Here is a 27,454-nt window from a genome sequence, read left to right as displayed (position 1 = left end):
CGCCTTGTCTGTTCTAAGCCACCGTCTCATACGTGGAACGTATGCATTCTTCGACTGTTTCATCGTTGTTCGATATTTCTTGATTTCACCTCCTAAATTTCAACGAGTCATTGTAATTAAAATTCTAAAATCTTATCAACTTCGTCAACGAAAAGAGTCTTACCTTCTGTTAAAAATTCGTCCATGTATTGAGTAAAGTGATGGAGCAACTCGAGTTTCTTTTGTAAAGGCACCGGTATATCCCTTTCTCTATGATATCTCGTCACTTCGTCATCGATCGTCATATATTCGACTCTTCTATATAATCAAATATATCCACATGTATATATATGTACGTTTTTTTATAATAAGAATATTAAAAAAGAAAATTATCTACGTTTCTTCAATCCTTACCTCCTGTCATGAGTATAACTGATCTTCGTGTTGTCGTTGAACAAAACACCAACGGATTTATCTGAGAGTTGGAAACCTAAGCCGTATTTGTTGGAATAGTCTATCCACTTAGTAACAAAAAGAGGCACGATATCTTCGACGCCTGGGGGATTCTGTTGTAGATTGTTCCGTTTCATCTCAGAAACACAACTCTCCAATGCACGATGCATCTGAATACTTTGTGCAAGGAGACTAGTTTTTTTATGATCAGGACAAAGTACGCTACTGAGTCGTTGCTTGAATTTCGGTAATTTTGGTAATTTTCGTACCAACCAATTGGACACCTTCGAATCTTTTTGTATATTCTTTTGAGATCGTTCAAGCAATTGTTGATTTTGCATTGGTTGCTGTGCGTTTGGCATTGTTGCTCGTTGCTGAGAACGTGGAGAAATATTTGGATGGTCTAAGCTTTGCCAAGCCTATAAAATTAAAACCACGTTCCAATTGGTGACATTATATAGTTCATTCTCTTTTTTCTGTCTTTCTTGATGTTCATCCTAAAGATGATACAATTTCGCTATTGTTCCTAAATCATTCTTACCTGAGTTTTTCCAAGTTCCTGATTTCTGGAAGCAGTTGAGACCGAAGAAGGCGAAGAAGAGGCGGGTTCGAGTATCGTCGCGTGCGGCATTTGGTAGCAACAAGTGTGGGGTAAAGAGGGTGGTATGTATTCCTTCGTGAGATACGGGTGCTCCTTCACCCTTTCCGAGGACGGTCGCAACTCTGGATCCGGTTGTAGCAACCAGTTTATGAGATTCTGACCGCTCCGACTTGCTATCGAGTCGTCGACCTCGCGATAATCATTTTTACATATCCTCGCGTAGGTTTCCTTTAATGTCGCCGTGTCGAAGGGTGGCTGCCCAACTAGCAATGCATAAAGGATGCAACCCAATGCCCAAACATCCGCCTCATAGCTGTATGCTTGTTTATACAAAACTTCCGGTGCAATATAATTTGGTGTACCACATATGGTCCTAAAAGTGTTTCAATATTTTTAAAGAAATTAAAGAAAAAGAAAGCAAATTTTGTTTTTTATCTAACGATTAAATTAACATGTATATGTTTCGTTTAACGAATTTCAAAGTGAATTTTTAATGCGAAATTCGCGCTTGAATTACAAAAAGTAAAAGTTGTCTTACACACGTCTACGTTGACCATCGGGCCTTGTCGCCAAGCCAAAGTCTCCAATTTTGACGATCATACGATCCGACAGGAACATGTTACCTGGCTTCAGATCACGATGGACGACCTTCTGCGAGTGGATATACGCCACACCGGTCACCATTTGTTTCATGTAATACCGTGCTTCCGGCTCCGTGACTTTACCACGGTACTTCAATACGTGCATTAGACTCTGCCGAAAGAAAAGCAAGAAAGGTTTACGCTTTTAAAAGAAACACTAGAATGCATTACGATTATTTCCTCTCGTGACTATGTTCTTTTTAGAACTATTATCCGACTACTTAGTTTTGTTTTTTACTAGAAACGTTCTTTAATGTTTAATAAAGCAGATAATATTGTGAGTAGGTAATTAACTTCTAACAACTAACGGTTACAGAATATTACATTTTATATACTCATTAGATAACATTTGAAAAAAGTTAATAATACTTTATAACTAATGTTGTGATCTATAACGTCTATTTTCATAAAAGATTAAGAAAATTTTGTGAAAATTTAATGAAATAGAGAGAGAGAGAGAGAGAGAGAGAGAGAGAGAGAGAGAGAAGATTGTAGCTGTCGCTCCGTCACATCCTAACGGTACAAACGAGTCGACGGATCGGCCACGGAGAGTGTAAGTGCCGCTCTCTTTACCAATCGAACGAAAAAGATAGAGCTCGAGGTGGATAATGCGCAGCTCAAGTAAGCATAATCCGAAGAATGAACACGTGCAGGATCGCGTACAAACTACCTTGGTCGCATATTTGTCCATGACTAGATCGGAAGTCGGCCTGAATTCCACGAATATTTGTCGTTAACTCTTAGTCTTTTACTAAATACTTTAGAAACTATTTTTTAATATATTCGTGTCTTATTATTTCTTTTTTATAGGGATCAAATTCGAAAAATTATTTTTTTTATAGGCATCAAATTTAAAAAACCTGTTTTAGTTAATAATCGCTTTATCTAACTGTTATAAGAATTATTTCTCTTCATCTCTCGTGCAAAGATACCAGTTCCTTTCTTTACTGAAGGTAAGGTGACGGTAGGAATCGTCAGAATGTGCGCTTGGGAAATCTCACGTGAATGCTATAGAATGCTATGTCGTTGAAAAGTAGCAGGTAGGTGTAAGGTATACGTGTATACAAGTCATACCTTTCGCGGACAGGCTTCCAACAGCATATATACGTTTAGGTTGTCCTCGAAGTAATGATGCATCTGTACAACGTTCACATGATTCAATTCTTTATGAATTATGATTTCGCGTGCAATCTGCAAACAGAAAGGTTCTTTCATGCATGCTTTTTAAGGGATTTATTTAAAGTATCATTACAGCCATTAATATAAAAATTAATCAAACTATTCGTCCTTCAATATGATAGACGATTATTTATAAAAAACTTTTAAACGATTTATCTATTTTGCTCTAATAACGATTATCGCGAAATAATCGATTGTTACAAGGAAGGAAATAAGCAACGGTAAACGTCGAAGCCAGTCGAGAAATTCTATTTATTCTTCACTATGCTACCTTTAACAATAGCTACATGTTGCATTGCTCGAATGAAATTATTAGTATGATTCTCATTCTCGCAAATCTTTTATTACGTTTTTGGCTTCTCCCATACCGTGCAAATGAAATTTTGACGAAAGACTCATTGTTGATCCTACAGGTGAAACTTTGCCGCTCGATTCTTCGATAAACGAAAGACGAATAAGTCGCGTTTGATTTCAGGAATCCATTTTGGAATGAACCCAAGTGGAGCACATAAATCTTGGAGGACGCATACGATGAAAGAAAGGTGGGCGACGTGTGCGAACCTTTTGCATGTGGATCTTCTGCATCCGATTTTTCGGGATTATCTTGCAAGCATATTGATTTCCATCACTGACGTCGGTCATCAGGTAGACCCTAGCAAAACCACCCTGGAAAAATAAAATTATTGAACCGTTATTAAATCCTATTTTATAAGCCCGATATTTCTTATCAAAATTCAACGGGAGAATGAACGTAACGCGAATTCGTTCTTTCTGGCACAAAATACAAAAAATAATGGAGAGTAGAGTAGAAATAGTTGTGGCTATTTCGAGATGATCTTACGTATGTATACGCACGCAAAAAGAGAGAAACACATCGCTCATACGCATGTAAAACAAAAGGAAAGAAGAAAAGAAAAAAAGAAGGAAGAAGAAAAAAGGATAAGGCTCATCTTTTGACTTGTTCGAGAAATCTCGAAGACTTGCCTCTTAATGAGAATTTCTCCTTCGTTCTCATCTCTTCAAGTGAAAGGTTTTCTCTTTCAAGATCTCTATTAAAAAATATATCTTCTCGAAGATAGGATAATTCTCAATGACTCTCGACAAGAATCCAACGAGTCTTTATAGAGTCTCTTCTCCTTTCCTCGACATTTTTCGTTCCGGATTCGCGCCTTCTCCTTCTCCTCCTCCTCTTCTGCTTCGCTTTCGCGTTGAGTCGATAAAACGAGTACAGCTGCTCGTAACTAATATATAGGTATATATATGCTCGTCATCGCTATGAGAGTCAACATCAATATGAAAAATGTTACTTTTAGGAGAGAAAATAAAGAATAAGAAGAAAGGATGATCTCGTTTCGTTGTTTTCAACGTTTTCTTCTACAAAACTTAATGGCTTGTGTCAAGGTGACATGGTTAAATCTCCGCCGAAGGAACTCAGCCATCGTGGAAAAGGGTGAACAGGCGTTCGATGGGTTCGTTGCCAGAACGATACGCTTGAAAATATTCCTGCGATGTTACGAGAATCGTGCTAGAGAGACGAGCCTAATGTTTCTGCGCTATTTACAACTCGTTTAGGTAGACAATCGCAAAGGCAAAATCTATATCGAATCGTAAACATGATGTCAAAATCTTTGAAATGATAACTTGAAAAAAGTAATTTCGAATTAATTATTGCAATTAGCTCAGAGTCTTGAGAGACACTTGATCGTTTAAAAAAAATCTATTTTTCCAAAATAATTAGTATCTGAAAGTACGATGAAATTTTTTTCCAATAATATATATATTATAATTAGCAGTCGAACTGGGATGCGGGTCCATTGTACTTTTTATTAAACGATAAAAATATACGTTCTATGATAAAAAGATTCGTTAAGAGCTTGGTATTCTTGGTATCTACATATTCTTGGAGATTAGCGTTCTATTTATTTCTTCTTGTTTAGTTCACATAGCTGTCACTATCAAGTGGAAGACAAAATCGATCGTCGATTCTATCTTCAAGATTTTTCGATCGGTCGTTTCATCGAGGAATGAGAGTGCTAAAGGAGAAGGTAGGCCGTACATAATACTTATGTATGTATGTATGTATATAAGAGGGAAAATGTGAGGAGAGATGGGCGTCGCTAGTCCGACATAACGGTCGTGAGATCATCGTTGAATCCACGTTGTCTGAACGCTCGAGCTGGATCCTTTTTACCTGTTTGGAGCATCGTCCTTACGGTAAACGTTCCGTCGACAATGTTTCAGGAATAACTTTATCATAAATATTCCCTACATCGGCCATACACTTTCAAACGTACGGTTATGGCAAAGGCTGTACGTGTTTATTTTTAAATACCGTCGACTCGTGAGACTCCCAAGAATACTTTCTTCTTTTTTCTTTCTTTTTCTTTTTCCTTCTTTTCAACGCGTGCACTTTGTGTTCGCTCATTAAATGGATCGTTGATGAAAGAAAGAGGACAAAAGAAGAAGAAGAGTGAACTCATATCGACTTTAGGATTACACAAGAAGAGACTTCGATCTTGGAACATATATTCTTGGCACATGCCGGATGATACCCATCGTGCCAGATTTCATTCGTCTTTACCTATTCTTAACATATATACTTTTATTTCCGTTTCTGTCTGCTATTCTCGTTTATGATCGTACTATACAGTAATACGTTTAATGTATCTAATGTGTTAAAACGAATAATGAAAATAATGTCATGCAAGATATAAAAATTTGTATTAGTGATAATATGATTAGTGATTTTCTTATAAATATGGATAAGAAAGATAAAAATGTTAAAAATGATTTATCATTTATGTCGTCTCTGGGAACAACTTCTTCGTAACGAACACAACTCGAATTTCGTGCGGTATAATATACGTTTCGAAAGTACGTCGATTAATTTTCAACAATTTCTTATCTCTACTCGATGCCGTGTGATAAATATGCTTTGGTTCACAACGATGAGAGAAACAAAACGAATACGAGTATGGATAGTAATTACGAAAGTCAATGATAACCAACACCATGAGTATATTTGAAACCAGGAGAGATTCGAATGCATCGGAGCGTGTTAAAGTTATAACCGTGAAATGGAAAGAATCGATAGACGTTTGCCTAGTATAGTAGGTAGATATGCAAACTCGTAGAATGCACTGCGAGCAAAGTATAACTCGGTGGCTGCTCGACAAAGAATACTTTAGAGACATTCGATAAAGAACAGATCTTAAATACGTATAACATTTGAGAAAAGTGACACTGACAAAAAAGAAAAGAAGAAAAATAGAAGAGAATTGAAAATATGCGAACGAAAATATCGTCCATTTCTATTTAATCTTTACTATTTCGAATAATTCTAATGATCGATTTACGAATCGATTCTCTGTTCGTTCCCTGATATCGTTCCATTATTTCCATCCTTATTGTTGTTAAGTCATTGGCAAAAAGAGAATGGCGTGTGAGAACGAGATTATTTCATTGGAATCGGAATGAATGACACATCGGTCATGACATACCATCGAAACCGGTCGCTGAATTTCTTTTTTTTTTCTTTCACCAACATGCTTCATTATAGTATATAAAAGCATCAGGGTGTTCAACATGCCATTTCTAAAGTTCACTTGTACTTCAACGATCGGTAAATGAAGTCAAAATGATTCGTGACGATTTGTAGTGCAAGAAAGAGAGATAGAAATAGAGATAGAGAGGGAAAGAGAGAAAGAGAGAGAGAGAGAGAGAGAGAGAGAGAGAGAGAGAGAGAAAGAGAGAGAAAGACAAAATGAACGAATTTGACGAATTTGACGTTTAGTGACTCTTATTATTGCGCAAAGGAAAGAAAGAGTGAAGAGATCTTTCAGTGATCCTTGCCAAGATAAATAATCGATGAAAAGTCTTTTTCATTTGTAAAATAATCGGTAAAGTTCAACCGATCGTCTCTATTTAATTTATTTATTGTCACATTTCATTGTTGCTGAAAAAATATGAAAATTGTTAATTATCGACCATACAAATTATTTTCTTGGCAACCAACCAAAGTATTGGCAGTTGCTACCATGAAAATATAAAAAGTTCATAATTCTTTGAAATAAGAGAAGAATCAATCTCCACTCAGTTGAAAAGATTTGAAATATTAATCATGTAAAAGACGTCAGAATTTATTCCAGAGAATTTTTGTATCAGCGATAATCGTTAAAACGAAGATAAACTTCTAAACAAGGAAATCTTAATTTAATATTTCCTCCTGATGGTATTTCCTTTTCAAGTGACCTTTTGTTTAATCTTTCCACTCATCCTTACTACCCTCGATATTCTACTCTAGATGAAAGATGCTCAACTGTCGTCCTCCATCGATTACTAATCGATTTATTTCCTCTTCTATGTTTAGATCGTCTTCATTTCGCGGATGTAAGAAGACGTAAGAATTGTTACGAATGGAAAACGAGCGTGTAACTGTAATTGGTATGGCTCGTTGCACCTTACGATTTCACGTAATATGCTCTGACGCTTTTGCCTTTCTCAATCGTTCTTTATAATCTAAATAAAGGGGCACATTTACCATTATTATTATTTTTATTTAATACTATCATTCCAAATACCTAACAAAATTATAAGAAAATACAGGGTGGATCAATAATTCTTAATTGATTTTAAAAATCAATTACTCTTTTTCTCAAGATTTTTTATGTTAATTTTTTTTCAGATTATAAAACTACAAGTCTAGTTTGGAAAAAATAGCCTAAAAATTTCGAAAAAAGAGTAATTGATTTTTAAAATCATTTAGAAACTACTGGCCGACCCTGTATAATCTTTATCATTTTTATAAATATTTGTTATTAAATATTTTTTAGAACATCACATTTTTAACATGTAATAATAAAATACTTGATTTAAAAACACCGAACATAATATTCGACTATCGATCAAACGCAAACTTACATCGTCAAAAACAATGATGGAGAAACGAAGACCGAATTAATCAAAAGTATTAATTAGAAGAGGCAAAATATATGCACGTGAGCAAATTAAAACCTTCTATTTTAACTCTTATTCCGTAGATGTATAAGTAAGTGTCAAATTCAATTCAACGAGAATTGGAATATAATCGAAAACACCTGCGGGTGTACGTTCTTCTTTGAAAATTTAAATAATACGATCCCTTGGAGGATATATACCTGCTATGAGCACGGTTTAATAGGGTTGGAACTTATCGTGATCTCTTTGGAATTTCAGCATAGAGTAAAAAAGTTTTCAAATTGTATGTAAAAAGTTCTTTAGCTAAGAAGGATGCGAGTAGATCTTTGTCGTTTTGGTTGGATGCAATCTATTGTCCATTTTAAGTAGAAAATCTGTTTCTTTTTCTCTCTCTCTTTTTTTTGAGACTATCTAGTTTGAACGAAGAAGCAAAAAAGAAATCATAGTATTTGACAAAAATTTTAGGAGACATTTCCTAAGGACAAATAATAAAACAAAAAATAAAATAAGAAAAATTTACGATCGTTTACTGACTAGACAAATAAATGAATGAATAAAATCAATTAACTTACATTGGCTTTTATTGAAAAACACAAAGTATTAAAAGTGGCGAGAATAAAAGAGATCATTAGACATAACACTGAGTATAAAGATGAAGTAAACATGTACACTTTAACGAGCACACGAATGATAAAAATTGATTTCTAAGTTGATCCATCATAACGCTTATGAAACTGGAAACATAAGACATATCACAGTAATCCGGTTAATTACTTAACCATCAACGTCAATAAAATATACGTACGTTTTGTAATTCGTTTTTTGGATTGATCACTTCCTGTAGTAAATTACTAACGTAATCTTAGGTTTTCTCTATTAAGGATGTTAATATTATCGTTGTTTATTCATCGAAGTACCGTTTTATTGAAGTTAATAAAAGAAAAGATATTTTTAGAAGATGTAACTTTGCTATCACAAAGAAAATGATGTATTGCTCGCAAACTATGATCAGAAATATGATCGATGTATAGAACGCGACGTAAGTCATGTTATTTCTGATCTTTCATATACGCGAGGAAACGTCGAAGGTTAGTCTCTCCACGAAAAGAACATTCTTCTACCTACGATGAGAAAGAAATGGAGTGAAGAAGGGAAAAAAAGAAGGGAAACGAGGTGGAGAGTGAGATAGAGAGAAAGGAGGAGGGTAACAGAGGAAGAGTCCCATCCGTTGAACTTATCCTCTTCACAATTGCCACAAACACATGCAACGCAAACACACACAGAGTACGGACCAGTTGGTGAAAGGCACACGATGTCATTGACTTGCACATATGTATTCACGTGTATACGGAGAGACTTGTGCATACCGATTAGGAATATACTTATGCTTATACATATTACATATATGCGATAAAATTAACAGACGTTTAACTACGAAGAAAACAAGAATAAATACATCGCCAATTATGAATAATCAAAATCTAACTAAATTTATGAACAAAAATATCTAATACAATAATTATCTAATCATTTCAACTATTTGATCGAACAAATTGTTAAATATATATACTAAGTAGTAATGTTTGTAATGTCCGATACGCGATTATGTCATTCGACTACTCGTGAATATACTCAATGATACCACCATCGATATAATATACGATAACGGTACAAAGCGCATAAGAGGAAATAATTAACCCGAAGTCAGCACGTTGAAAAAGCTCAAACGAGTTTCCGCAAATCTTGTTCGTTCGTTCGTTCGTTCGTTCGTTCGTTCGTTCGTTCGTTCGTTCGCTCGTTCGTTCGCAACCGGTCGCGAATAGTCACGATAACGAGCATACGTGTGAGATAAAAAAAGAGAGAGGGTGTGCCGAAGAAAAGTGAGAAAGAGAAAGAAAGAGATACACTATCGGAATGGATTCGCTCAAACACGGAAATATCAAGAAGTGAGTTTTGATAAAGTATTGGCGAAGCGTAACGGAGAGCTTTGCTTTTCTAGTTAAGAGAGATACATAGAACTCGAGCGGAGTAACGTCCGAGAGAACGTCGGGTACAGGATAATCGAGATGACGAAACGACGACGACGACGACCGGTTCTCTCTTCGAAGCGAGCATATAAATTAAGACTGCATCCTATCTTCTTCTTTTCTTTTCTCTAGCAAAATTCTCTAAAAGAGTTCCAAATCAATGAGTGTTCATTTCTATATTTATTTCTAAAGACTTGTATAATCAATAAACGAAAAGAATTATAAAAGATAATATCGTGAAAATGTTAAAATGATTTTTACGAGTTATAGATCGATGAAAGATTTCAAGATCGTTCAATAAAAGATAATAACGAAATTAAGTAGAAGATAGTAAGAGATAATAACATTGTTCGAAAAAAATTCCAATAGGAGGTTGTACAGCCTTGAGCTTTCACGAGCAAACAGCGATGACGTGTCGACGTTCCAGCTAATGACAGCATCGGCAAAGATGTGAGATGCTATTTCGGATTCTCATCGCGCAAGACGTTACTTCACACTGCTCCGATTGTCATCTTCTATCTTTTTTTGCATCTCCATCAAACTTTCTCTTGTTCTTCTCGCAAAATAGACTTTATTTGTTAATTCTTCTTCGAATAAATCAAATGATCAGAGGAAACGAGTCTTAATAAAATAATAAATCTTTGCGCGATAACAGATTAAAATTCATATCTACTCATACTGAATATTGTTACCAACTTAAAAGAATACTGTTTTTCTCTTCGACACCCTTCTCTGATTCGTATGACTTCCTCTGCCCACATATCTTTCTTTCTTTCTTTCTTTCTTTCTTTCTTTCTTTCTTTCTAGGAAATAATCTGCAATGTCACTGCGACAGTAACTTCCGCGAACGGACGCCATTAAAATTCTTAGTACATCAAAACGAGTACCGTGTGAATCACGACCTACAAACTTCTATGCTACATCAGTTAACAACTCTTTTACGATCTACGACAATCTTTATTTAGCACAACATGACAATATTTCATTTATCAAAGTTTGACATCTATCATTGTGACTACGCTTTCAACCCAGATAATTTCGCGTTCGTTGCTAATTGTCCTTCAAAAAAAAAGTACATGCAAAGAGACGAAGGTAACCACTTACTTTCGACCTTGTCACAATTTTTTTTTCTTTTTAAAGCTATTATCAAATTAATTCGCGAGGTAATATTTCAATAGAAACGAAACGAGGAAAATTTCGGATGCTTGTGACAGTGTCTTTGGATATTTATTTTCTTTGAATACTTTGTGTTTTCAAATCTATTTGATTAATAAAACAGAACCACTTATGAAGAAAAAACAATATCAAAATTAACTAAATAAGATACTTGTGTATTCCCACGATTCGAATTAATGTAAACTAATGATTCCTGTGAAAACGGGACCTTGGAAACGAGTACACGAGAGTGAATCAATGAGAACGAGGAGCCAAAGGCAAAGGAATATCACGAAGGAAGAAAAAGAAGAAGAAGAAGAGAAAAAAAAGGAAAAAGAAGAAGGAAGGAAAGAAGAATCGAAGAAGAGGCAGGTGTTACCTGGAGATCGAGTGTATGAGCGCACATACTAGATGATCAAAAGAAAGATAGACCAGTAAAGGAAATCACTTACTCTTCCAAGAAATTGTCCCTTGTAGTATGCCTTTCCTTGAACAGGATCGACGACATAATCGGTCTCCTGTTCACTCGAGTTGTTCCAGTGCGAGGACGAGTTTGAAGTCGATGGTCCAGGAGTGGTAGGCACGCTGGTTGCACGTACAAGAGACGATGAGGTCGTTCGAACGAACCTATTAGCATTAGAGACCACAGTGGGTGCAACGAAAACAACGTTGCTAATGGATGAAGAAGCATCTTGACCAATATTGTTGTTGTCCTGGCCTCCAACTATTCCTGCTACCATTGTTCCTCTAACTACAGAAGAAGCTCTTCGAGCAGATGACCTTCCACTTGTGTACATCGTCGTCTCTTCTTCTCCTCCTGTACTTTCTCGTCTTCGATGAAGTCCATCTTCAGAACCTTGATGACGAGAGTGTCGAGAATCATTGTTGGACTCAATAATAGATGAAGATCCACCACTTACAGTAGCACTACCACCAACTTGTCGTCGACTCTTTCTTCGAACAAGACTCCGCAAGGAAGCAGAGCTTTTCGAGAGACTTTGCCTTGGTCTAGCGTCGGCAGACTTACTGCTACCAGTGCTACCTGTCGATGCTGAATTACTTCTCGCGGTTTCCTCAATTTCTTCTGGATATCTAGTAGAAACAATCGATCTAGAGATCAATCTTGATTCCGGGAGATAACATGTCGCCGTAGCAACATTCGGAGGACTTGTCATTCTTGGTGCTGGTGGTGAAGACGTTGAGGATGATGCTGAAGAGGATGCTGAGGAAGACGGTGAGGAAGCAATTATCGGAGGTGGCGTCACGTCATCGATGTGCCGTGACTCGATCGTGCTCGGTAATGCTGGCATTTTTCTTTCTCTTTCACAATAATAACAATAACAACAACAATAACAACAAGCAACGATTCCGTTGCCGTCTAGGATCGTGTCAACGATAATAAGAAAGATAAGAGGCACTATAGTACTCTTGCTATCAGTGCTTCCTAAGCTTAAACACGATCAAGATGAACGAAGTGTAAATGGAGCAATTAGATTGTGTTTGATCGCATTTACATTTATTAGCTCCTTGTACTTTTTTTCTATCAATGTGTAAAATCTCCGTACTTCTCGCTAGTGCCCTTAACTAAGGACGAGAACGAAGCAAGACAAATTTATAATCATAGGCTCATACGTGCACGTTGCTTCGTTCGTAGCGTTAAGAAGAGGTGGTGCACCCCGAGGGCCGATGGCCCCGGTTCTGCTCCTGCTGCCTCTTCTCCTCTTTTAGTCGTTCTCCTCTTGCACCTTCCTCCTCGTCTGCTTCAAACTCTGCACATTTACTCGCCTCGTGAGCTGCTGGCATCTTTCGCGAAGCCCTTCCAGCCCTCTATCCCTACATTCGAAGTTTTATTTCGTATTCTTCTTTCCTCTTCCTTCGTCGAGAGTCGAGACTTCTTTTTCTTTTCTCTTTACTTTTCTTCTTCTTTCCCTTATTTTAAGACACGTGCACACGAAAGAAGAGATCGCTCGATAAAGGGCGCTTTTTGTCGTCTCGTCGTCGGCAAGCCGCGCGCCGAAGAGACACGACGTATCGAGCGTCTTGCCTGCCCTCGACAATAATATTCCTTCCTTTTCCCTTTTTTCTTTTCTTTATCTTTCTCTCTTGATCGAAGGTCGAACGAGCGAGAGGAATAGAGTCGACGTGATCAGTCGAATTAAAGAGGGGAGAATAGATATGGAAGAAGTAAATGGGGACAGAACAAATATTCTCATTACCCTTTTCAATTCACGTCCCGACTGACACTGCTCCAGCGCGCACCGACCGTACCGAGCGGCACCCTCGAAACCCCCACTCTCTGCCACCGAGTACGCTACCCCACTCTTCACACAGGACTGTATGTTGATACGGCGGACCTTCGACTCCTCTATCCTTTTCATTATATCTTTCATTTAAGAAATGCAATTATTACGTTATGTCTTATTTACTATTAACAATATATTCATATTAATTATTTCCATTTGTCATCGATATAATAGAGAAAATGGTAAAAATTCATAACATTTTTCTGAAGCAAGTCGTTAAATTATAAAAAGTAAAAGGAATTGCACAAAAAAATGTACGAAGGAAATGTTATTTGATGAGATTCATCGCTGTACGAGGGTAATGAAAGTACTTTATACAATGTTGGTGCAGAAACAGGAAACAAGGTCGACAAGGGACTTAGTGGATTTTGCATGTATGTATCTTTTGTAGTGTGGTAAAACGCTAAATGGAGAAACTATGAGGCGATTATCGTGAGAAAACACATTGTTCGTAATATCACGTGCAAAGAAAATGCGAAGGTTTGCTCGCATGTATATACGGAGGGGAAATCTGAGTCCTTTTCTCACGAATGTTTTGATCTCAAGAACCTCCCTTCATTCGAATCTCCTCCTTTTTATTCCTTTCATTTTTCTTCCACTTCGTTTTTACTCTGAAAAGTTCAAAACGTCAATCTTCATAATTTTTCCAACGCATTCTTTCGTGCGATCCAATTTCAAGCGCTTCGATTTGGACATGTCGAGCATCTGGTTAATCTCTCGGTCTCTCGAAATTGGACGCTTCAATGCACGTGCACACTTCCGAAACCCGTGAAGCACTCGATCGAGGTCCTTCGCATTCTTTTTTTCGCCCGTGTTTCGCTCACAAGTCACTTTGTGAAAAAACACAAGTAAAACTTGCAAGAGAAATACGATGTTAGATACCGATCGATAAGTAAAGCGCTTGCCAACTAAATGAAGATAATTTTGATTAATAAAATCATAGTTTTCATCGAATCAATCAAACACGGTTAATAAAAATGAATCTAATCATCGACTACCTGTCCATAGTTATAATTGCCTATTATCAACTAAGATAGATAATTATAAGACAATTTTAATATAATCAATTTTACAATCGTTTAAAAGACTTCTTGATATCGTTCACTTATAAAATTCGCGCCAAAAGGGTATATCTATTCTCTCGTACGGCCCTGCATTGACTATTCCCTTCGTTGTCCTTTCGTATCCGATCTACCATCCTTTTTCTATCCTGTTCCCTCTTGTCATACTTTCTCTTTTCTTCTTTCGTTCGTTCAACGAACAGCAACCGTCGTCAAAGCCGCAAAACGCGCATCATCTCGTCGTTCGTTCGGTCATTCACACACACCATCTGTATACCTGTTTTCAATGTTTCAAATGTATTAACTACTCGTCTAAATATAGAAAAGATACACATAGAAATGATCAACTTCTAGCTTTGCTTCTCAAGCATTCGTTTTGCTTTCCGTTTCGTCTCCCTTTCGATTAAAAAATAAATACAAAAACAAAATTAATTTCCTCCTGTACTTGTCGCTGCCCGGATGCGGCCATCCCTACTCTTTTTTTCTTTTTCTTTTTTATTCGTACGATGTACCTCCGTTCATCGAAGATCCTATTTCAATTGATTTCCTATCGTTCTTTCTTAATTCTTTTCTTTTAATTTAACATTATCAAAGATCAGCTTTACGATGACACAAACTTGAATACAAAATGGCCGAATTAATCTATTAAAATATATGGAACAAATTGAATAGAAACGTTATTTATGATTTATGTATATATACAAAAAGTTAAAGATATGTATAATAATGTAAAGTTGCATTTTCTAAAAAATGATGATATTAATGACGCAATGAAGATTTATGTAAACTTTTGAACAGATCCAATGAAATGCATCGAACCAAAAAATGTCCGACATATTGCATATATTAATCCGTTCGTGGCGCGTTATTCAAGAAGATTTTGAAGGCGAAAGAAACAGGGCGACTGCCAGGTGTGACGCTAAATAACAAAAGTGCACTTGAGTACGTCAAAATGAACAAAGCGTTAAAATTTTTGCCAGCGCAACCTATCGCTTTTTATCAAAACTATTTACGATAAATAATAAAATATATTAGAAAGGTAGGAGAAGAGGACGAACTTCACTCTATGTGATTGTGCGTGCATAGAAAGCAATGACGTTGCGTTGTCCTCGTATAATGGACGTGGTATTTCTCGGAACAAACTGGATTAAGTGCGACAGAGATAGTTAATTCTATCTCAAAGAATCTTGGAGATTCTTTGTTCTTGCATTCGCTCAAATGCAAATATAAATACACGATCGATCGTTAAATTCGAACTTAAATTACACGTCGTACTGTTTGTGATATATTTTGCTATTATTATACCTAACCTATTTATTATAATACATTTACGGACGTCTTCGGAGGAAGGAAGAAATAGAGATAACATTGTTGTGTATTACGTTAACTGGTTCGAAGTTCAACGTGCCGTACTTATCTCACGATGATCCCATTCATTTTGGGGTCATTTCCTTATTCTTTCGTCAGTGAAAGCATGATACTCGAATTATATGATTGCAATTTACATCATTTACTTTCGATGATACTGATATAAAGATATTATCCGATTGATTTAAACGACTCGATTATTTCTTTTTATCGAGTCACGAAGATGTTCGAATGGAATCATACTAGTTTCATTAAAATATTGGTGACAAGAGATATTGCAGAAAATGAATTCTCTTCTAAAATCCGTCAAATCCCTCACAAACAAAAGAAATATATTAGTGAGAGAATCTCTACAAAAACAGTTAAATACAAGTGTGATGGAGATGCAGAGCGCACCAGGTGTCGCAGAAGAAGAAGCAGTTGGAAATTGTGAAGAAGCAATGACATTATGCTCTGTACTGGAAGCTATATTTTTACATGGACTAAAGGATAGTCTTTTAAATAGAGTGACAGAAGTTCTCAGCGGCCCTGATTTTGATGCTATGCCTCAACCAAGTTTTTGGGGACCTTTACTAGTATTCTCCCATCGCCAAATTATTGATCAAATTCAAGCGTTAACACAAGTTACCACTGAAGTGGGTTACTGTAGAGCATGGATAAGACTAGCCTTAAACGAAGGTCTATTAGCAAGTTATTTGTGTTCTATAAGAAGGGATAATTCTGCTCTGAAACCATATTATGATCGTTCTGCCTTCATTAGAGATGCCGATTTAATAGAAATTGCTCAACGATTAATAGAAAGCTTGGATTACATAAGCTTTGAACTGGCTTGCAATAGTAGTCTCTTAAATTTTTGGTCAAGTACTCCTCTGCTTTTAGCTGGTATATGGTCACCTCCCATGAAATCTTGTCCTGTGTTTAGTGCGGTAGATATTGCAAAAACAATAACTACAGAATTAAGGGATAATGATAATCCTGAAGAAGTAGAAACTGCAAGTTCTATAGGTAGTTTAGGTTCCTTTAATTCTTCGCAATCTGCTTTAAATAATATAGCTTGTATTACAGAAAATGAAGCTCTAAAAATTATTTTAAAAGATAAAATTTCTAACAATCATCATACTACACAGAAAAATAAAAATGGCAGTCCTGCACATACATCTAAACAAAAAAATATAGAGAAAGCAAATACACAGAAAGTAGAAGAAACTATAAATGAAGTTATGGAAAGTGTATCAGCTAGTGGGACACCCACAAAGAATATAGAAACTATGACAATTGACATTAATACTACAATCATTCAAGATGATCATCAAGATAGTAGTTCTCAAGAAAATAATATTGTTTGTACCGATAATATATCTACTACTGTAGGAAATTCATTATTTGGAAGACTAGGATGGTCAACTTCATTTGAAGATTGTGAATCTTCTATGACTTCATCTGTGATATCTCATGGTTCTGGAATGGATGCTCCTCGCACTCCAGGTGATGGACCGACCTATGATGCTCTTATTCAAAGCTATCATACTGCTGGCAATATGATGGTACCAGATCTACAAGAATTTTTAAAAAAATATCCGAAGAAAAAATCTGTTGATGAAGAAATCAAATCTCCAACTGCTGCTAAGGTATAAAAGTAAAAATGTTATATATTACATTATTAAAATATATAATATTATATTAAAATTTTTTTATAGATTGTCATAAATTTTGATGAGCAACTAGGAAAGTTGCCAAGAGAAAAAGGCCTTGATATGCAAAATTACAGCTGTTTCAATTGTGGCCACGCTATTGGTATGACGTTTTCAAAGGCACATGTTTGCTCCTTTTCTGCAAGTTATTATTGTGCAGATTGTATGGCACAAGGAGAATATATAATACCATCACGTATGATTCATAATTGGGATTTAAAACGTTATATGATTTGTCAAAAAGCTGCAGAGTACCTGAAAGATTGTTCTACTTTATTAGATTTAAAAATTTTGAATCCAAAAATATATATGGCAGTAGATGTTATGGCACAACTACAGTCTTTAAGAATACAATTGAATTTATTGAGAGCTTATTTGTTTACTTGCCGAGAACCTGTTATTGAATCATTGCAAAAAAATGTTGCCCCCAGAGATTATTTATATGAACATGTTCATCAATATTCTGTTTCTGATCTTCTTGATATACCTAATGGTACTCTTGCTCAACAATTACAAAGAGTAGTTGAGTTTGCACGAAATCATGTAATAAATTGTTGGCTTTGTAGTCAAAAAGGATTTATTTGTGAAGTATGCAATAATCCTAAAGTCATCTACCCTTTTGATATAGATTCTACATATAGAGTAAGTACATTCCTAATCGCTTCATGAAAAACTGTCAGATCTATGTAATACGCATAAAATTATTTCAGTGCGGATCATGCAATGCCGTATTTCATGCAGATTGCTTAAATGCATATAAACCATGTCCGAAGTGTGAACGTCGGCGTAAACGAATGGATCTTCCTCTTTTAGACATGGGATGTACAGAATTACCACCTGAATCGACATTAACATCTGAAAATAATATTGACTAATATTATATAACCTTGATAATGTGTTAATATTATTTGATTTTATGATTTGTATAAATTTTCTTTTTAATTCTTACAGTATTTTCTTATTTATAAATTCTTATTGTAGATAGTCATTTGTACATTGGTATAATGTAAAAAAATATTATGCAGCAATTAAACAATGTCTATCTAGCAAAATCCCAAGCTTATTAAATAAACAATATTATAAATATTCACAAAGTTCGTATATAAAAATTACAGCGAGTTTATTAATTTGGACTTTATATATTTTTTGATGGTTCTAATGTGTATATTAATGTTTATGTAAATATTTATTGAATTAAATGTATATTGTACAATAAAACAATTGCCTATAAAAAGGCATAGTTATTGATAGTCATAAAATCTACCAAATACTTTTGACACATTGAAGTATGTTTATTATATTTAAAAATCTTCGCTTAATATATATTCTAGAAAAATTCATTATTGATATAAAAGAGTAATGTTTTTATAAAAAAAGATTAACAATAAAATTTATAATTGCATTATTAGCCAAATATTTCTACAACATAATTTTTATTAGAATTTTATATACAAAAAGTATTAAAATATATGAAATTGACTGACTTATCTATTATCTATTACATTTAATACTGTTAGTATGTATGCAATGTAGTTTAATGAATTGGCATGTCTAAGTTGTTTTTATTCACATTTATCAAAATTCTATTTTAAAAAGATTAATACATGAATTATATTATCTAAAATTTTTATTTTTATTTTGATTTACTAATATGCAAATAATAAGTTATCTTAAGTAAAATATCTGGTAGACTAGAAATAATCCATTGCATTACATGTAAAAATATTCTTTTAGCTGAGAATCATGCATGATATTTAATGAATTATTACACTGACATATTAAAACATTTTTTTAGAAGAATCTTTTATAAAATTTGCATGTAATGAACTTTTCCAGCCTATCTTATATATAAGGCACATTAATTCTCAATATATTGATGTTTTACAATGTGATATATATAATCATTTTACGTTATCATAGTTATTTAAATTTATACAGTCTTAATTGGATTTATGCATTATTAAATTATGCCTTTGTCAGATATCTATTAATACATGATCATCATCTTTTTATATATAGGAAAATGATTAACGTGACGTACATTGTAGGTTTTACTAAAACCCTTATTTTCAGTTACTGCTTAAAATTGATACTTTATGTCATACTAAATTGATACTTTATGTCATACTAAAAAAAGATGAAGAGATTTTTTAATTAAACACATTGAATTAATATTTAACAATATCAAAATTGTATTCATGTTAAAAAATTCTTTAAAAAAATTAGCAATATTTATTTTTGCCGAATTATGACTATAAGATTTTATGTAAAAACCATATATGCTTTTTATAAAATAATAGAAACTTTAGAAATTATAGGAAGAAATGAATAATTTTTTTCAATGTACATTACTATTTTGTATATAAAATCATATTTCAATTAATATTGTAACTTTATCTTATTATTTTAACGTGTTATAAATATTTTTGTAAGACATTATCTAAATTTAAAACGCGTCTATGCACCAGAAGTGCCAATTTTCAATCCATGCTTGGATACAGGTACAAATGACCTGCTATCTCAGTAAAAACTGAGAAGCGAAAGGTACTATTTTTATTAACAGCACGCAATCAATAAGATTTTTTTTCGGAAATATATACGTGGTTGTAAATATGTCTATAATGTGAGAGATCAAACATTATACTATCTTAACTACAAATATATGTATATATATGTATATATGTATCTGTGTAATTTTTACCTTCAGACTGTACAAAATTTTCTATTTATACGATTACGATACTAATAAGTATTAAATTTTTGCTTTTAAAAAACCTCTTGTAATAATACTTATCTTGATCATACTTTATTTGTACATTTGTACTTTTTCACTTAACAATAAATTTTAAATACTACCATTTCGTTTGATTCATAATTTTCATTCAACACTTATGGCAGCATTATAGTTATATTAGCTATATATTTTGATTTTGCAAAAGAAACTTTGTTAGATAAAATTTTATTACTTACATTAAATTACTTAATTATACTATTTTCTTTTTTTTGTCAAAATGTGACTGGCAGCCTTGTCAATGTAAAGTTTTGGGGAAATAAGCTGAAGGCAAAATTGGTTTGTCCGACAAACCAGCTCTTCTTAATCCACCTTGTAGTGCAACATTTGAACCTTTTGTCTTGGTTCCATTTGAAGATATGCATGGATTATTGTTTTCTACAATAGCTGGTACAGATGACATACCTGGTACATTCCCTGATAATTTATTTAGAGTATTAATGCGATCCATTGGTGTACTAGTACTAGAAATTTGTCCAGTCTTGTTAATAGAAGATAAACCCATTGTACTATCTCCTACTCCCACTCCCATAGATCTGGCAGAGGTACGAGTAGTTTGATTAATATTTGGATTTTGAACTATCGGATTTTTTAATGGCAATCCTGATAATGTAGTAGATGGCATAGTGGCAGGTGCAGGTGTTCGTGTTTCAAATCTATTTGCATATAATTTATTTGATCTTGGCAAAGTTAGCTGTACCGATGAAGGAATAGTAACTGGAGCTGGAGTAGTAGCACTCTGAAGTGGAGATTGATTATCAGCTAAACGGCGATTCAACCAATTAATTACTGTAATCAAATATATGCAAATTTAATGAAATAGTGATTATGAATTAATATTGAATACTTATAAATATAAAAGAAGTTAATACATCTACCATTATCATTATTTTTTATTATTTTGTCTTTTTCTTCCAATTGATTTTGCAATACTTTCACTTGTTCTTTTAAGTGTTCTGTTCCTATTTTTGCCTCTTTAATATCTTTGTTTAAACTTTCCATTTTGCTTTCTAATTGACCAACTTCCTTTTGTTTACTGTCTAATAATCTTTCTTGTTCCAATGCTATACTTGTTCTTAGTTTTAATTTAGATTTAGTAGAAGCTAGTTCATTTTGTAATTTTGTTAATATTTCATTAGCTTTTACTAATTCATCGCTTAAACTTCTCAAAGAATTTTGTTTACGTTGTAATTGACCTTCCTTATCAGCTAAAAGTTCTTCCAATTGTTGTTTTTGTTCTTTTGCTGTTTTTAACATTTCTGTATGTTTATTAATGATTACACCCTTATCTTTTAATTCCTGTTCAAGTACAGCTACTTTTGTACGTAAACCATTAACAGCTTTATCTTTTTCGTGATAATCTATATCTAGTTTTGAATTCTGTTTTTTTAGAAAAACTAATTCTTTTTGCGCAACATTTAATTCTTTTTCAATATTCTGTAATTGTTTACTTTGCTCTTTATTAGTGGCTTCAAGATATGATAATTTATCCTTATAACTCATATTTTGTGTACGCAATTCAGCAAGTTCAGAATGTAATTGTTTTAAGGTTTCTGTATGCCTATGTTCTAATTCCATTTTCTCTTTATCATTTTGGCGCTGCCATTCTAGCCTTGCCTGAGCAAATCTATTATACAATATCAATATATATCAATAATTTATAAATGTAATGTATATAAAATATAAGTAGAAAAACATGAAAATAATATAAGAATTAAAGATATCTACCTGTCCTTCTCAATACTTATTTGCTGAGTAGAACTAATTTGAATTTGACTTTTTTCTGCTAGATATCTTTGTTCTAATTGGTCTAATTCTTTAGTCTTTGATTCAAATTTATTAGTCAAATCATTTAATCGTGTTTCTAACCCAAGCACATCTCTACTTTTTTGTAAAACATTCTCTTTTAATTGTTTTATTTTCATAGCCATATGAGTTCTTAAATCAGAATCGTTAGCAGGAGATATAAATAAACTCAAATGGCAAAGATGTTTAAAATTATTAGTTTCAACCAGCTTGAATGTCCATTCTGTACTTTCTTCTGCTAATAGCAAAAGAAATTTGGGTGGTGCTTTTGACACATTGGAACCAGGTACATTGCATTGTTCTAATAAACATATTAATTGTGTTGCGAAATTATCAAAGTCAACTAATAAACCTTGTTGAGCTTTTAGTACTTTAAAATCCTCTTCGGCAATAAACAAGGAATATAAAAAGCAAGGATCATCATCATCTGACAATAAGACACATAAACTCTGAAATAAAATGATGCACTCTGTAACACCTTTAATAATTTAAATAATTGCTATGATTTGTATAATGATTACAGTTTAATAATAATTTTAATCTATATAAAAACATGTTAATGTTACAAAATTTATTAAATATCGTTATTTAATAAATAGAAGATACAATTTCTACTAGAATTTGGACACAAATCATTCACAGGTTATTCATATGAAAGAAATAATACCTTGCGACAAACAGGACTAAGACCAGCATGCGTTTCAACATTCACTCTAAGATCACGTTGACGTTCTTCTTTATGTTGAGGTTTTATATAAACCTTTTGCACTTTAGTATATAACACTTCGACATTGTTCAATTGGAGGCCAGAATCAGCACTCGTTCCGCTGCCTCCTATACTGTTCAAATAATTCATTCTTCACCAGCTCTTTTGATAAACATTTGTAAATCTCGAGTCATTAAATAATTTAAACGATAATACTAAATTTCGATTCATCTGTTTGAAACTTTAAATATCTTTTGAAACGAAAGAACGAAGTTTCAAATTATACATCACAAATCGACGCACGCGTAACGCAAGTGCTGCCATCGAAACAACACGCGCCGAAACTATAATTTGGTCTTCTGCTTTCTTCAGCCCTCTTTTCACTTATTTTATTTGTCTTCTATATTATATTTTACTGTTTATATATATTAATATTTTTATTGTACTTATGCGATACAAGTAATGTAGGAAATGTTCAATGTGATTTAATATTTAGGATATGTAATGATTAATCTTTCGTTTCGCTGGTAATGTATGATTAATTTAAGAGTAATATTATTGTGTATTTATATATCTATATATCTATATATGTATATATGTATATTTATGAATTTAGCTATGTTTATATATTCATATAGTTCGGTATTTTTATTTTGTATGTAGTTGTGTTTACTTATGTATGCTTGTGTATAGATTTTTCGTTTTGGTAATTTCAAAGTACTAATAATTAATAATAATTAATAAATTAATATTATATTTTTGTTTATTTTTATTTTAATGTACAGTAATAATAACTGAACAATATTATGAACTTAATATTCGTTAGTATTAAAGAAACATATTGATATACAGCATAATAATAAGAAATTATGATTAACAACATACATGTCACTTCTGGTAAGACGGGATAGTTTTTAATATAATTAAGTATAAATTATTATTGATTAAGCTCGTTTTTTTTTGGCCGTCGGTTGAATGAATTTCCGTGCGACCACCACAATCGCACGGAAATTTCATGACGACATGGTATTTTCATATTGTCGTTTTCGCTTTTTTTATTTATTTTTATTATATTTTTTCTATTAGCGTTCCATAATATGGATATAATAATTATATGTATTTATTAAAATAATTGATTGATCACAATTTAATATTTTTATAATTAACAATTTACCTTATTGATTGCCTAGTTTTCTCATTATAGGTTGCGTATTTCTTTCGTCAAAAGAATCCTACTTTTTTCAAGTATTAATTCAAAATTCTTTCCATTTTACCTTCTGTAATACTTGCTATTTTATTATTGAAAAATTTAAGATTCTCTTGAGAAATATAGTACACATATATACAGATATTTTACTCTGGTTCATTCAAGCGTAGGCGTGCAAAGTCTTCAAATACAATATTATCATCATCATCGTTTGCATAGCAAGAATTTTCATAGCGAGTTCTATCAATGCTCTTGCTCTTCTTCATCATGGCCTTTTCCTTTTCAACAGCTCCTATGGCAACAGAAAAAGAAATATTATATTTGAACATTCATATATTTACGATTATAAATGCAATATAATTGAAATTTTTTTCTTACCAGGAGTAGGATGCATTAATTTAAATGGTACATCTGTGATTAGTTCACCTCCCAAAGTGCCGCAGTTCAATTTTACTCTCACAGAGTAAGAAATAACAATACCCATTGCTTCTGCTGGACATTTACCTTCTTGCACCATGGTTGAAGATGCAAGATTTACATCATCATCCTATGATATATGAAAATATATCAATAAGGAATTAGTAAATCATTTCAAAGGGAAACAATTTTATAACATTTATTAAATTTGCAGTACCTTAAGATGTCCATCAAGAGCAATTCCACGGCGATCTTTGTTACTGCTAGCCAGAGGTACAAGGTAAAATTGTTTTGTAAAGGATGCACCGGGAGTAATTGGGCAACCTTCACGAGTTTCTAAGCTAGCCACATGTCGTGAAAACTGAGCATTGACCATAGTAACTTCGCAGTGTTGCACCACAAAAAGCTATAATCATAATATTATCTTTAGTACAATGCCTCGATAAAGGAAATATTTTTAGCATATTATGTGCACCAACATAATGTACCTTAATATTTTTCACTGCTTTCCTAGAATTATTTGTAATTATTACATTAGCTGCCATTTTTTCTCCATGGTAGTATATTTCTTTGTCAAGTGTAACTTCTAAGTTGAGTTTCCCCTGAGAGAAAGTAAATCCTTTTGATACAAGAGAGCTTGGAAGTCTGCGTCCTCGTATTGGTGGTGCATATTGTAGTTTCTTGATAGTCAATGCCACGGATGATCTCTTATGGCCCTATAATAAAAATTAATATTGTTCTTTGTTATTTTCTCTGAACTAACGTTGTTAAATATTTGCTTTCTATTAATCCTTGCTCTTTTTGTTTAGATTACCTTATCTTCTTCATTCTCTCCAACAAAAATTTTGACGGTATAGTCAACACCCAATGGTTTACCCTGATCATCATCTCCAGGTTGAAGGGTAACAGAGCTCGGAGAGTTCTGAGGAAATTGGAAAAGGAATGGATAGGCATTTGGTCCAAGTCTTTTCAATAATCTTTCTTGGATTGCAGTTGTTTCTTGTTTTTCTTTTTTCAAAGGAACTATTTGATCTCGGCAGAGAATCAATTCCTTGCTGAATTTGACACCCATTACTTCATCTTCTTCTCGGCCAAAACGATAGGTAGTAGTCACCTGAATAGGAACAACAGGTTTTTGTTAATAACTTTGTATGTTGTGACGAAGGCTTAGGAAATACATATATTTATACCAACCTGACCATAAACCTTTCGTCCTTGGAGGTAATCATTTTCCACGACAATGATGCCATCGATAGGATCCACATGATCTAGATGATCAATGAAGTCTCGTTTACCCAGGTAGACAGTGACCTTACCTGTTAGTATATAGATGTATGATATACATTATATCATGAAAATAAATTTGGTGGATAGTTTTGAGTTTGAAAAATTATTTGTTTGTATTAGATATGATGTTTGCATTTATACATGTACTGTAACACTTACCATTAGGCGTGGTCTTCTTGAATACCTTAATGGCTACAACGAAAGCCAAAAACAAGATAGGGAACATTTTTTCTACTCAAGCTGCTTAGTGAAGGTTTGTGTCCTACCCAGAAGTGACAGTTCCAAACATTGCAGTGGTGCCTTCTTATACTCTTACCAGGGGCTTCACAACTTGAAGCCATATTACTAATTACATTATTTCATTATGCAATTTACTTAATAAGATTATTAATGCACATCTAGTTAAAACTTTGTTACGTCTTTTATGCGTTTATTCAGTAATTCAGATGCTTTGATGTTAGAATGATGGTATGTTTATGTTATAAGTGACAGTTATTTTTCTGTACATTTTTTGTGCCAATTATTTAATTTCATAGTTTTTATATGTGCTTCATATTAATGTGTTTTAATTTTAATAGAATTTATGATCTCAGTTTTATTATAACATTTATTTCAATAATAAATTTTTATGTAAAATAATAAGTATCTATTTTAGATAAAGAAAGCTTTTTTCTTATAGATAAAGAAAGACTGATTTAAAATTTAATATTACATTCAATTATAAAAATAGAAAATATGTGTAAAGAAAAATATTAAAAGGGAAAAAAAAATTTTAAAGAATACTAAGAAATCTTTATTTCGTATTGTTATTATTATCGTCATCATTATTCACAATGGTTTGTACGATCTGACAATTTACGCATTGTTACAGTTCGTAATATCTTTATTACAAATAAAAGATGTTTATACTAGATAAAGAGATTATCTGAGGCATATGTAAAAACAAATTGACTACATAATATATTAAAGAAAGGATCATGTTTTGATTTGAAATAGTATTTCAGCTATATAATGTAGCATAACCATTTCAATAATCAATCTTTTCATACATTTTAATAATGCTTCCATTAATCGTACAATTTTACATGATAATTTTACATGATAACCTTAATGCTAACAAATATATATGTCTTGTTCACATGGAACCCTTGTACATACTAAAAACAAAAAGAAGGAAAAAGAAAAAATAGGCATACCAAAAAATAAATTCAAAATAAAATTAACATTTAATTTCAAAAATGCTATTCTTATCGAATTTCATTCGATTTTGTAAAGAAAACCAAAAGAAATTTTAACACATTTCGATCTCCTCCTTGTACACTGCTTTGTATTTGCGATTTCCTTTAGTCATGGATAATATTACAATAGTGACACATGATTTACAAATCTGTAGTATACAAGCATTAATTATTGCATTTCTTAAGGAAAATATCTGAGACGCTGTAGCATTACAACTGTACACTAACAAAGAACTATCACATGAATGTTCTAGGCTATTGTTGAGTACAGTACTTTATATAGCCTCGTACAAGATATTAATTTCAATAGTAGCAGCTCTTATATAAGAACATCCTCGTAATATAGTTCCTTGATACCACCGTACTTGAGTTATGTGACAGTACAAATATTGTTAATTTCAATAGTATACATTGTAAATTTTTTAAGTCTGGCTGTTATTCAGCACGAGTCTACTAAACTTACTTTACTAAATCCTTCTTCCTTCTTCAATGTTTTTTTATTTTTTTTTTGTTTTTATATTTTATTTATTTTTTTATTTTTAAAGTAAACTATACTGTGGCTTTATCTAAAGATAATTTTTCGAACGA

At 33.1% G+C, this 27,454-nt stretch overlaps 4 protein-coding genes across 4 annotated transcripts in view; 1 reads left to right on the top strand and 3 right to left on the bottom strand.

Annotated features, from left to right (window-relative positions):
- Window positions 1-13,302, bottom strand: part of LOC118451223 (serine/threonine-protein kinase PLK1) — a 14,010-nt gene extending 708 nt beyond the window's left edge. The window contains exons 1-8 of the mRNA XM_035887560.2: window positions 11,444-13,302; window positions 3,415-3,519; window positions 2,749-2,865; window positions 1,572-1,786; window positions 974-1,406; window positions 394-851; window positions 164-297; window positions 1-92 (exon numbers count right to left, since the gene is read on the bottom strand). The exon at window positions 1-92 is cut by the window's left edge and continues 708 nt beyond it. Of these exons, the coding sequence (XP_035743453.2) occupies window positions 1-92; window positions 164-297; window positions 394-851; window positions 974-1,406; window positions 1,572-1,786; window positions 2,749-2,865; window positions 3,415-3,519; window positions 11,444-12,301 (2,412 nt within the window). The 5' untranslated portion in view covers window positions 12,302-13,302. The remainder of the gene's footprint in view (window positions 93-163; window positions 298-393; window positions 852-973; window positions 1,407-1,571; window positions 1,787-2,748; window positions 2,866-3,414; window positions 3,520-11,443) is intronic.
- Window positions 13,303-15,267: 1,965 nt separating this feature from the next.
- On the top strand, window positions 15,268-18,687 carry Plekhm1 (Pleckstrin homology and RUN domain containing M1). The gene is made up of 3 exons (XM_035887562.2): window positions 15,268-17,351; window positions 17,421-18,056; window positions 18,125-18,687. The coding sequence occupies exons 1-3, from the start codon at window positions 16,008-16,010 to the stop codon at window positions 18,287-18,289; spliced, it is 2,145 nt and encodes a 714-aa protein (XP_035743455.2). The 5' UTR covers window positions 15,268-16,007; the 3' UTR covers window positions 18,290-18,687.
- Window positions 18,688-19,137: 450 nt separating this feature from the next.
- On the bottom strand, window positions 19,138-23,341 carry Sas-6 (Spindle assembly abnormal 6). Its single transcript, XM_035887563.2, has 4 exons — window positions 22,679-23,341; window positions 21,934-22,460; window positions 21,084-21,832; window positions 19,138-20,994 (listed from the first exon to the last, which is right to left on the bottom strand). Exons 1-4 carry the CDS (start codon window positions 22,865-22,867, stop codon window positions 20,444-20,446), a joined length of 2,016 nt encoding a protein of 671 aa, XP_035743456.1. The 5' UTR covers window positions 22,868-23,341; the 3' UTR covers window positions 19,138-20,443.
- Window positions 23,342-23,462: 121 nt separating this feature from the next.
- Window positions 23,463-25,941, bottom strand: Arr2 (arrestin 2). The gene is made up of 7 exons (XM_035887564.2): window positions 25,788-25,941; window positions 25,536-25,657; window positions 25,156-25,455; window positions 24,830-25,057; window positions 24,559-24,747; window positions 24,303-24,471; window positions 23,463-24,216 (listed from the first exon to the last, which is right to left on the bottom strand). Exons 1-7 carry the CDS (start codon window positions 25,852-25,854, stop codon window positions 24,071-24,073), a joined length of 1,221 nt encoding a protein of 406 aa, XP_035743457.2. The 5' UTR covers window positions 25,855-25,941; the 3' UTR covers window positions 23,463-24,070.
- Window positions 25,942-27,454: the final 1,513 nt, after the last annotated feature.

This window comes from Vespa mandarinia, chromosome 8 (assembly GCF_050613455.1).
Source record: "Vespa mandarinia isolate Hongniang chromosome 8, ASM5061345v1, whole genome shotgun sequence".
Lineage (NCBI taxonomy): Eukaryota > Metazoa > Arthropoda > Insecta > Hymenoptera > Vespidae > Vespa > Vespa mandarinia.
The sequence above is the reverse complement of the archived record's forward strand: the minus strand, read 5'-3'. Positions and strand labels throughout refer to the sequence as shown.

What these genes read in the sequence shown, in the direction of transcription:
- Sas-6 (XM_035887563.2), bottom strand. Translation starts at nt 22,867, where the DNA reads ATGAATTATTTGAACAGTATAGGAGGCAGCGGAACGAGTGCTGATTCT. An exon ending in TTAGTCCTGTTTGTCGCAAG is followed by an intron (nt 22,461 to 22,678) that starts GTATTATTTCTT and finishes ATTTTATTTCAG; the next exon opens with AGTTTATGTGTCTTATTGTC. An exon ending in ATAAGTATTGAGAAGGACAG is followed by an intron (nt 21,833 to 21,933) that starts GTAGATATCTTT and finishes ATTGTATAATAG; the next exon opens with ATTTGCTCAGGCAAGGCTAG.
- Plekhm1 (XM_035887562.2), top strand. Translation starts at nt 16,008, where the DNA reads ATGAATTCTCTTCTAAAATCCGTCAAATCCCTCACAAACAAAAGAAAT. An exon ending in AATCTCCAACTGCTGCTAAG is followed by an intron (nt 17,352 to 17,420) that starts GTATAAAAGTAA and finishes ATTTTTTTATAG; the next exon opens with ATTGTCATAAATTTTGATGA. An exon ending in ATATAGATTCTACATATAGA is followed by an intron (nt 18,057 to 18,124) that starts GTAAGTACATTC and finishes AAATTATTTCAG; the next exon opens with TGCGGATCATGCAATGCCGT.
- Arr2 (XM_035887564.2), bottom strand. Translation starts at nt 25,854, where the DNA reads ATGTTCCCTATCTTGTTTTTGGCTTTCGTTGTAGCCATTAAGGTATTC. An exon ending in GACGAAAGGTTTATGGTCAG is followed by an intron (nt 25,456 to 25,535) that starts GTTGGTATAAAT and finishes GTTCCTATTCAG; the next exon opens with GTGACTACTACCTATCGTTT. An exon ending in GAGAGAATGAAGAAGATAAG is followed by an intron (nt 25,058 to 25,155) that starts GTAATCTAAACA and finishes TTTTTATTATAG; the next exon opens with GGCCATAAGAGATCATCCGT.